The sequence below is a fragment of the Neofelis nebulosa genome, chromosome 17 (assembly GCF_028018385.1).
Source record: "Neofelis nebulosa isolate mNeoNeb1 chromosome 17, mNeoNeb1.pri, whole genome shotgun sequence".
In the NCBI taxonomy this organism is placed as follows: Eukaryota; Metazoa; Chordata; class Mammalia; order Carnivora; family Felidae; genus Neofelis; species Neofelis nebulosa.
The window spans coordinates 7,367,442-7,377,870 of NC_080798.1; the positions used below are offsets into that span (position 1 = coordinate 7,367,442).

The 10,429-nt window shown below is 56.6% G+C and overlaps 1 protein-coding gene across 1 annotated transcript; it reads left to right on the top strand.

The window, feature by feature from the left end:
• The first annotated feature begins 985 nt into the window (after positions 1-985).
• Positions 986-9,963, top strand: VSIG10L (V-set and immunoglobulin domain containing 10 like). The gene is made up of 10 exons (XM_058708306.1): positions 986-2,046; positions 2,127-2,957; positions 3,392-3,685; positions 3,846-4,130; positions 5,046-5,300; positions 5,749-6,027; positions 6,259-6,555; positions 7,396-7,509; positions 7,727-7,881; positions 8,603-9,963. Exons 1-10 carry the CDS (start codon positions 2,007-2,009, stop codon positions 8,672-8,674), a joined length of 2,622 nt encoding a protein of 873 aa, XP_058564289.1. The 5' UTR covers positions 986-2,006; the 3' UTR covers positions 8,675-9,963.
• The last annotated feature ends 466 nt before the right edge of the window (positions 9,964-10,429 follow it).

The following is a 10,429-nucleotide window of genomic DNA, read 5'->3' on the forward strand; positions in this document are numbered from 1 at the left end:
ATGGGCTGCTCGAGCTTCTTCACGGCATGGTGGCTGGCTTCCAGGAGGGAGTGTTCTATGACCTGTGAGGTGGGTTATGCCCGTCTCTGGGCCTCCATGCAGACACTGGCACGGGATCACTTCTGCTGTAGTCTCTTGGTCTGGTAGTAAGAGTCTACCTGGATCCATGGGGAAGGGACATAGACTCCGTAAGGGAGGAATTTGCTGGCATCTTTAAGTTACAAAACTTCCCCCATGAGGTTTTGAGGGAATTAATGTAGCACCTCCAGAACCACACCTAACGCCTAGAAAATGCTCACTATGTATTATTACCCTTGTCATTACCATCAGCATGGTGAGAACTCCCTGGGTGAGCTCAGGGGACTGGATGCTGTGCAGAGATCCTGAGCCCAGCATGGGGTGGTAGCTTGCTTTCTTTCTGTTCTCGTCGTTTTTTTTTTTAATTTTATTTATTTATTTATTTATTTATTTATTTATTTATGTTTTTTTATTTTTGAGAGATGGAGCATGAGTGGGGGAGGGACAGAGAGGGAGATACAGAATCTGAAGCAGGCTCCACGCTCTGAGCTGTCAGCACAGAGCCTGATGCAGGGCTCGAACCCACAAATTGTGAAATCATGACCTGAACCGAAGTCGGATACTTAACCGACTGAGCCACCCAGATGCCCCATGGGGTGGTAGCTTTCTGAAGGAGTGAGCAGTCTGGCCATCCTGAGCCAAAGCCCACCTCCTCTCTCTGGCTGTGCAACCTCCTCCAGGTCCCTTGACCTCTCTGAGCCATAGTCTCCTAGCCTGTAACACAAGGATAATGACACCCAGCTCATAGGGTGTTTGGAAGTGTTGGGCCAGATCATGCCTGGGAAGCATTTCGCATGGTTCCTGGCACGGGAGAAGTGGTAGTTATTCTTATGATTCTTGATCAGGTGAGGCTGCAGGACAAGTTGTGGGGGGGGGGGGGCAGGGAGTGACCAGAACATTCCAGGTAGAGAAGAGTGCCCGCAAATCTGGGAGGGGACAGATGGGGCATGAGAATGGCAGGGTATTCAAAGAGTGACAGGGTGGAGGGTGTGGCTGGAGTGGGCGGGTCTGGGCCACTCGGGGTCTGGAAGGGTCCTTGGATGTCTCCTGAGGGCACAGGGGAGCTGTGGGAGGGGCAGGGGCAGAAAGAGGGGCCATGTGAGGATCCAGGGACTGGCACTGGTGGAGATTTGGAGGCTGGAGGGAGGAGGCAGAGCGGATGGGGCCTGTGCTACGGTCTGGCCAGTGGGAACCCAGAGGTAAGGCTGTGACAGAGATTCAGGGGGCAGAGCGGGAGGGGAGGGGGAGAGAGGAGGGAAGACGCCCCACAGCCTCTGCGTAGATGGTGCAATGGCACTTGAGATGGAGAGCCCGGGAAGGGGGTTGTGTTGGAGGGAAGACGCTGAGTTTAAGGGGATGCAGGGCACTTGAGGCCCTGGGGGGCACGGAGATGCAGCTATGGGTCTCTGGAGAGGGACTGGGTGGGAGGGAGCCAATCGAGACTTGGTTCTGAGGGCAGCAGGGAGCCATGGGAGGAGTTGGAGCAGAGCGGGAGCAGGGTCAAATGCAGGTGCTGCAGGCAGGACAGAGTGGACTCGAAGCCGGAAGCTGAGGAGGAGGAAGCCTGAACTGAGGCCAAGACCATCAGAGGTGGGACTCTCTGAAGGGTCACCTCACCCTCCTCCAAGAAGTCTTCCTGGCTGCCTTCCCCACGGGTTTGCTACCACCGCGTTTCCACGGGGACTCCTTTCCCGCCACCTTCACCTCGCGTGTGGGGAGAGCAGAGGCAGATGGGACCAGCTGACGAGGACCAGTGGGGTGGGGGTGGCTGGCTCTGCCGCTAGATTGGGGGTGGGGGCACCTCCCTCTGGGTCTGGCTTCCTTCCCCGCCCAGGAAGCTACCAGTCCTGTCGGACTTGTCGACCTGGGAGGCACAGGTGCAGGTCCTGGAGTCTGGCTGCAGTGTCCTCACAGGTGCGGCCAGCACCATGGACACCTCACGGGCTCTGCTGCTCTTCCTGCTCCTGGGTAAGTCCCCTGCGCAGCCCCTTCCCCACCAGTCCGCCCTCTTGGCAGCTCCCCAACGCCCTCCCCTCCTCTTCTTGCAGCCTCCGGAGCAGGGGTCGTCACCCACAGAGCCTCTTCTGGAGTTCAGCAAACCAATTTCTCCTTGGACTCAGAAAGCTCTTTCCAGGGCCCAGGTTCGAAAGTCTCCTCCATGAAACCCCCCGACTGGAAATTTCCAGAGCCGTCTCCAGGCTCAAAAACCACTGCTGCTATCCCTCATTCCAAACGGTTTCCTGAGGCCTCAAATTTTAACGACGTGCCTAGGTCAAACGTTTCTGCTGAGGGCCAAAAGTTGAGCCCGGATCCTCCTACCGTCCCTGAGGTCCCTGGTTCCGAAGTATTTTCTGATATCTTGGGTTCTCAAGTTCCTGCCGAAAACTCAGAGCCGTCCTCGGTTAAGACCCCAGCTTCAAACATTTCTGCTCAGGCCCTGGAGGCTGAAGTTGAGACCCCAGGTTCACAATTCTCCCCTAAGGATCAGGACCTTAAAATATCTGCCCAGAACCCCGAATCCAAAGTAACTGCAGTAGCCCACCCAGTGGAAAGCTTCCCCCAGCAGGTGGGGAGGCCTCTGTCGGTACTAGTGGGGACCACCATCCAGCTCCCTCTGGTTCCAGTTCCCAGCCTTGGCCCTCCTGCGCCTTTGGTGGTCTGGCGCCGAGGCTCCAAGGTGCTGGCAGCTGGAGGCCTGGGGCCGGGGGCCCCCCTGATCAGCTTGGATCCTGCTCACCGGGACCGCTTACGGTTTGACCAGGCCCAGGGGAGCCTGGAACTTGCCTCTGCCCAGCTAGAGGATGCTGGGGTCTACACTGCTGAGGTCATTCGGGCTGGGGTCTCCCGGCAGATTCGGGAGTTCATGGTGGGTGTATATGGTAAGTGGGCACCGAGGTCCAGAGTGCAGGCCGCAGGGTCTGCTCTGCCAGACCTTTGGGCAGATCACTGCTGTCTGACCTGTTTTCTCCCCTGAGGAAGGGGTTCCTGGACAGGGGAGAGAGGACTTCTAGGCTAGAGGGAGGAAGGATAATAGGGGCTGGGGGCCAAGACAGGGGTTCTTGAGAGAAGTTGGGCCTGGGGATCAAGACTCCTGGGGGCTTGGAATCACGGGTCTCTGGGAGAAGAGGGGGTGGCGGAAGGGAGGGCGGGGGGCGGGCCCTGGGGGGACTTAGTGGGTCCCTGAGAAGGAGGAATCCTGGGCTTGGGGCCCTGAAGTCCTGGGTGTGAGGAGTGAAGGCCGGGGCCTGGAGTCCTGGATCTGGGGGACGAGGGGGCCAGGGACCCGGTCCTGAGCCCATTCCCCTTCTCCCAGAGCCCGTGCCCCAGCTGTCTGTGCAGCCCGAGGCCCCGGAGATAGAGGAGGGGGCGGCCGAACTCAGGCTGCGCTGCAGAGGGTGGGGGCCGGGTCGCGGGGAGCTGAGCTGGAGCCGGGACGGACGCACCCTGGAGGCAGCGGACCCTGAGGGAGCGGAGCCACCGCGGATCCGCTCAGAGGGCGACCAGCTGCTCATCGGGCACCCTGTGCGAAGCGACCACGCCCGGTACACTTGTCGCGTCCGCAGCCCCTTCGGCCACGCTGAGGCTGCGGCCGACGTCAGTGTCTTCTGTGAGTCGGGGTATGCCTCCGGTCGGGGGCTAGGATCTGGGCGCTCGGGGTCCCGACTTCCTGGGGAGGAGGGGGTTTGTTGGAGGTCCAGTCCTCGCGGGTCGTGGCGGAGTCCCGGGTGACCCCAACTCTCCCGGTTGCGACCCCTTCCCCCACCCAGACGGCCCGGATCCTCCGGTCATCAAGGTCTCCTCGGACCGCGACGCCACCCCCGCCCTCTATGTCACCAAGGGCAGTAACGTGACCCTGCGCTGCTCCGCCGCCTCGCGGCCGCCCGCAGACATCGCGTGGAGCCTGGCCGACCCGACGGAGGCCGCCGTGCCCGCCGGCCCGCGTCTCCTGCTGCCCGCGGTCGGGCCGGGCCACGCCGGCGCCTACGCCTGCCTCGCCGCGAACCCGCGCACAGGCCGCCGCCGCCGCTCTCTGCTCAACCTCACCGTGGCAGGTGAGCGGGCCCGGGCGGGACGGAGCCGGCTACGCCGAGGGGGCGGGGCCGCACCAGAGGGGCGGGGCCGGCAAGGGAGGGAGGAGACTCCCCGTAAAAGGGGCGGGGATGCCCGGGAAAAGCGGCGGGGCCAACGAGGGCCTGCGGGACTTGTTCGACTGGGTGAGGAAGGTCACGAGAGGGGAAGGGGGCCAGATTCCCGGGCCAGGAGCAATCTCAACAAATTAAGAGGAGGATCAAATGGTGAAGAGTGGAGGCCGGAAAGGGACGGAGTTTCAGTTGCTTGGGCCAGTTAAGTGGGATCAGCAAATAAATTACCTGAGGGCCCCTGGGTGGTTCAGTCAATGAGCTACCGACTCTTCATTTCAACTGACGTCATGATCTCACAGTTAGTGAGATCGAGCCCCACCTTGGGCTCGTGCTGACAGCGCAGAACCTGCTTGGGAGCCTTTCCCTCTCTCTTTCCCCTACCTCCGCTCATGCTCTCTCTCTCAAAATAAATATTTTTTTAAAAATTACCTGGGGAAAGGGGAGGAGTCATTAGAGAAGGGGGCTGGGCCATTGTAGAATGGGCCGAGTTATCTTAGAAGAGGTCGGGGGGAGGGGTGTCGCACCAGTAGGGGCATAGACGTCTGGTTGATGGCTCCCAGTAACTTGGTGGAAGAAGGAGGACTAGAAAGGAAGGGGGGGGGGGTTATGTTTGCAAGGAAAGAAATCCGTGCAAAGATGTTTTCCTAGGAGAGAGGGGCAGTCAGTGGGGCTGCCGCTGCCCACTCAGCCCGGAAGTTTCTGGGAAAAGGGACGCCTATGGGGCGGGTCCAGGTGAAGAGGGGTGGGCGTGACACGCGGAGATGAGGGGGCTGGAGGGGCGAGGGGAGAGAGGCCGAGCCCCTGTTCTCTCCCTCTGCTCCACAGATCTGCCTCCGGGGTCCCCACAGTGCTCAGTGGAAGGCGGTCCAGGGGACCGCAGCCTCCGCTTCCGCTGCTCGTGGCCCGGCGGGGTCCCCGCGGCCTCCCTGCAGTTCCAGGGTCTCCCTGAAGGCGTCCGCGCAGGGCCGGCGCCCTCTGCGCTCCAGGCGGCTGTCCCCGCTCACCCCCGGCTCAGCGGCGTCCCCGTCACCTGCCTCGCTCGCCACCTGGTGACCACGCGCACCTGCACGGTTACCCCGGGTGAGAGCTGGTGGGGTTTCTTTCCTGTTTCCCGGGGAAGGGGTATACATTTTAGCTCCTTTAGGAAATGAGAAAGGCGGACTTCTAACTCCAGGAAAAGAGATTTCCTTTGTCTTCAAACCTACAGAAGCACCAATACCTCAAGCAGGGGAAGGGGCCACAGTTTCTTTCCTGGACCCAGGAGGAGGGCTGACATCTTCCTACGTGTCCAGAGCAATAAATGGTTGAGAATAATATGAGTTCCTCAGTCCAGCACCTGGGCCATAGTATGTATCTAATAAGTCCTTGCCAAGGAGATCAGGTGATGATGGACTGAGACATGGGCAGTGCTTCCTCATTTGGCTAACGTGTTGGGGTTTCACAGCTCTTTGCTTCACCAAAGCGGGCAGGACTTGGTCTTTGACTCCAGGGTCAGGTCTGGACTCGGCCCGGTTTCTTCTACCTGCAGAGGCCCCTCGGGAGGTGCTGCTTCGTCCTGCGGTGGAGGAAACACGGTCGGGGGAGGCAGAGGTGGCGCTGGAGGTCACTGGCTGTCCTCCACCATCCAGAGCATCTTGGGCCCGGGAAGGGCGGCCCGTGGCCCCAGGAGGAGGGGGTCGCCTGCGGCTCAGCCCAGATGGGCGCAGGCTCCTCATTAGCAACTTCAGCCTGGATTGGGACCTGGGAAATTACTCCGTGTTGTGCAGCGGGGCGCTGGGTGCCGGGGGCAACCAGATCACCCTCATTGGTGAGTCCATTCCTTTCCCAGAACCCAGAAGTCCTCTCTTCCCTCAAACCCGGTCCCCAGCCCCTTCTCCATCAGATCCAAGAGTCCAAGCCCTCAGTCCCCTTCCTCTTGTAGGCCTAGAAGTCTGGCTCTCCAGATCCTCTACCCCAGGACCTATGGGTCCAGGTCCCTGGCCCCCTTCCCTCTCCCATCTAGGGCCCACAAATCCAGCCCCCACCTTAATTCCCCCAGGACCTTCCATCTCCTCGTGGAGGCTGCAGAGAACCCGGGATGCAGCAGTGCTGACTTGGGATGTGGAACGCGGGGCCCTGATCAGTGGTTTTGAGGTCCAGGCACGACCAGAAGGCCCCAACCCGGGTAGAGCCACCACCTACAGGGACTGGATCACCCTGCTCACCCTGGAGCCTCAGGAGCGGTCAGCTGTGGTGCCCCTTCCTCATCGGAACCCTGAGACCTGGGCCTTCCGTATCCTGCCCACCCTGGGGGGCCAGCCAGGGACCCCATCACAAAGCCAAGTCTACCAGGCCCGTGAGTTGGGGCTGCTGGAGGCTTCTCCTGGGCTGCTACCCTCAGTCTGTTTCGTTTATCCCCCTTCTCTGCTTGTATCCATTTTCTGGGGCTCCTTTAACAAAGTACCATGAACCTGGTGTCTTGAACCAATAGAAAGATACTCTCTCACAACTCGGCAGTCCTCCTTCTATGGAAATGAGGGCCGTGCTCCCTCTGGGACTCTGGGTAGATGCTTTTCTGGCCTCTTCCAGCTTCTGATAATGGCCATTAGTCCTTGGATTGAATCCTTGGAGCTCCTTGGCTTGTAGCTGCAGCGCCCTGGTCTCTGCCTCCAGTTTTCCACAGCCTCCCTGTGCACACCTCTGTCTTCTTCTTGTAAGGACACCAGTCCAGTTGGGTTCGGGCCCATCCTCATGATCTCATCTTGACTTGATTGGTTGAATTGTGTCTCCCCCAGAAAGCGATATTGACATCTTAACCCTCAGTACCTGTGAATGTGACCTTATTTGGAAATAAGAGTCTTTGCAGAAGATTGACTCTATATCTATGATAGCACATTGTTTCTGTCATAGCACATTTAGTTTCTGTCATAGCATAACCCATACTTAGGATATTAATTTGTGCCTTCATTTCTGATTTCCCTGAAAATGAATCCCCATGAGAGTAGGTATCTGGGTTTGCGCACCAATGGATCGTTACCAGTAGAGTGCCAGGCACGCCACAGTTACTCAGTAAATGCACAATGAATCAAGAGTCTGGGGTCCCAGGTTCTTGGGTCCTATAAAATAGTTGGAGCTTAGGAAACTTGGCTCCAGCTCTGGTTCTTCCTGCTTCTAATTATCCTCTCTGGTCTTCCAGGCCCCACCCTGAGCCCAGGGGCCATTGCTGGCATCGTCCTGGGTTCCCTACTGGGCCTGGCGCTCCTGGCAGCGCTTCTCTACCTGTGCATCTGCTGCCTGTGCAGCTTTAGGGGTAAGTGAGGGGCCATCTGGGAGGGTCCCTAGGAAGAGACCCGCTGGAGACCGGGCTGAACCAATCAGCGCAGTCACAGGTCATTCATCCCGCCTCCACCTCCATATCAGCCAATCAGAGGAAGGCTCCGCCTCTCAGCCTTGCTTCCCTGCTCATTGGCTGGGTTAGTATGTTGGTACAGCCAATCGCGTGTTTCTGTTTCTCCTCCTCTTTCCAGGAGACTCTCTGAAGACGAAGAAGCATCCCCCCTCTTTGCCACCTGTGGTTCCCCCACTGGAAAAGAAGATGCAGAGTGTAACCCCAGTGCAGACCCCACTGCCTCTGCCCCTCAAAGTCCCGCTGGAGGACCCTAGCCCAAACAAGGCTCACCAGGTGAGTGGTGCCCCAGTGGCCTTCTGGAAGAGGGGTAGAACTTTTTATGGTTTTTGTTTGCTTTTGTATTTAAAAAAAAAAATTTTTTTTAACGTTTATTCACTTTTTGAGAGAAAGAGAGAGAGACAGAAACCGAAGCAAACTCCAGGCTCTGCGCTGTCAGCCCAGAGCCTGTCGCGGGGCTCAAACCCATGAACTGTGAGATCATGACCTGAGCCAAAGTCGGATGCTTAACCGACTGAGCCACCCGGTCTCCCCTTTTATGTTTTAATCAGGGAGAGGAGACGGTCTGAGTTCTCTTCCTCCAGGTTTACTTGTTGGTTTACAAAATTAGTAAGTTTCCCCCCCCCCCTTTTTTTTTAATATATAGAAATCGGACAGGAATTCCCACCCAATTTTTGTCATGTTAAGAGTGAAATTCCAGCTTACCTCCAAAGGAGAGAATACTCCTTTACTCTCCCATAAAAATTGGCAAAACTCCCGTTTTCTTTCTGAAGTGGGAGCGAATGTCTTCTTCCCTGAAAGAGCTGGGTTGTTGCATGTCTTGTCTCTCCCAAGGGTGGGTGAACATTTTTTTATTCTCCTTTTGCAAGTGAAGGGAACCCGGCTAATTTCTGAATAGCGTGAGCTAGCGCTAGAAAAGCGTGAGTCATGTCACATTCAGCATGTCACGTTCAGGGTAACCTCTGAGGTTGTCTCCTTCCCTTCCTTTCTCTTCCAGGCCACTGGCCCCAGTCCAGTCATCTCTCTGGGTGGGGGCCCAAGGACTGTTCGGGCAGCCACACAGGTGTGACCTGCTTTGCACAGGAGTTTTTGGGTAGGACTTCCTGGTAGGCAGGGCCATCCTGTCCTGCTGTGACTAAAGACTGGACCCTGAAAGTGGGACTTCCTGTCTCCTCGTCAGTGCAGAAGACTCCACTTGTATTTGCACAACCAAGCCGCTGTGGCTCCTGGGCTGGGAGAGACCCCCGCTGATCTACCCGTGTGGTTTGCACACCCTCTAGGCAAGCAAGGGGCCTTCCTACGTCCCCTTGCTTCTCCAGGCCACCCCCATGCAGCTCCCAGGGTCTTTGTCTTTTTTTTGTTTTTTTAATGTTTACTTTTGAGAGAGAGCGTCTGCAAGTGGGGGTGGGGTAGAGAGAGAAGGAGGCAGGGTCCCAAGCGGGCTCCACACCGGCAGCAGAGACCCCAACGCGGGGCTCAAACTCATGAACCGTGAGATCGCGACCTGAGCTGAAGTCAGACACTTAACTGACTGAGCCCGCTAAGGCGTCCCCAGGGTCTTCATCTTAAAACAGCTCAGACTGTGTCCTTTTCTCTTTAAACCCTTCCGTGGCTGCCCTTTGCCCTTCAGAAATCTTCCTGCATTCTCACTGTGATTTTCAAAGCCTTATGGTTTGGCCTCTTGGCCTCTGACCACCCCCTCCTGCACTTTCACCCCTGCTCCTTAATTAACACAAGGCTTTTTTTTTTTTTCCGCCAGATGCTGGATTTGGCCTCCAGGGCTTTGCCCCAGAGGTTGCTCTGCTTGAAATACCACTTTTTGCCCTGTGCCATCCACCTCAGTGATTTATAGGAAATATATATTTGGTCATTCAGATGACCAAAATATGTTTTGCAGATATATCTGGTCTTGATCCACGGTTTCTGAAAATGATTCAGAGCCATAAAAGCAAAATACCCATTTCTTGCTATTAATGAAGGTGACTTTTGGATGCCCCCAAAGGCGGGGCTGGTTGCCTGGAGGGTAAAACCTGCAAATGGGGGATCTGGAACTTTCAGACCCATCTCCAGGAGGGGGGGAAGGACTGGAGGTTGAATCAGCCAATGGCCAGTGACTTAGTCAATCATAATTATATAATGAAGCCTCCATGAAAACCCATAGGAACAGTGCTTTGGTCCATTTTGGGAGAGCTTCCACTCTTGGTGAACCAGAGTGCTCCCACGTACCACTAAGCTGGACTCCAGGATCCACAGGGACAGAAGTTCCTTTGTTTGGGAGCTTGCCCTGTGTATCTCTTTGTCTGGCTGTTGACTCCTGTCCTTTATCGTATCCTTTAATAAACTGATCAATGTAAATAACTGTTTCCCTGAGTTCTGTGAGCCACTCTAGCAAATTAACCAAATCTAAGGAAGAGGTCTTTGGAACTTCCAATGTGTAGCCAGTCGGTCAGGAGCACAGGTAGCAGTTTGGGGCTTGCAGGTGGTGTCTGAAGTGGGGTGTGGAGGTGGTAATCTCGTAGAACTGCACCCTTCACCTGGAGAATCTGATCCTACCTCTGGGTAGAGTGTCAGAATTGAGTTGGTGTCTGAGAATTGCTTGGTGTTGGGCTGCTAGAAAGAAGCCCATCAACCCAATCAAAGGAGGGATGTGGAGATTCAGAGCACAGTGAAGCGAGGCTTTAATCAACGTTCTTGCAAGAGGGAGTATCTGACGGACAGGCACACTCGGGGCAGTTACAGCAGACGATTTATCTCCTAGCACGCAAGTCCCTCCCCTGGTCCCTCATTGGCTGAGTACTACAGAGGTTACAGCCTGACCCGGAAG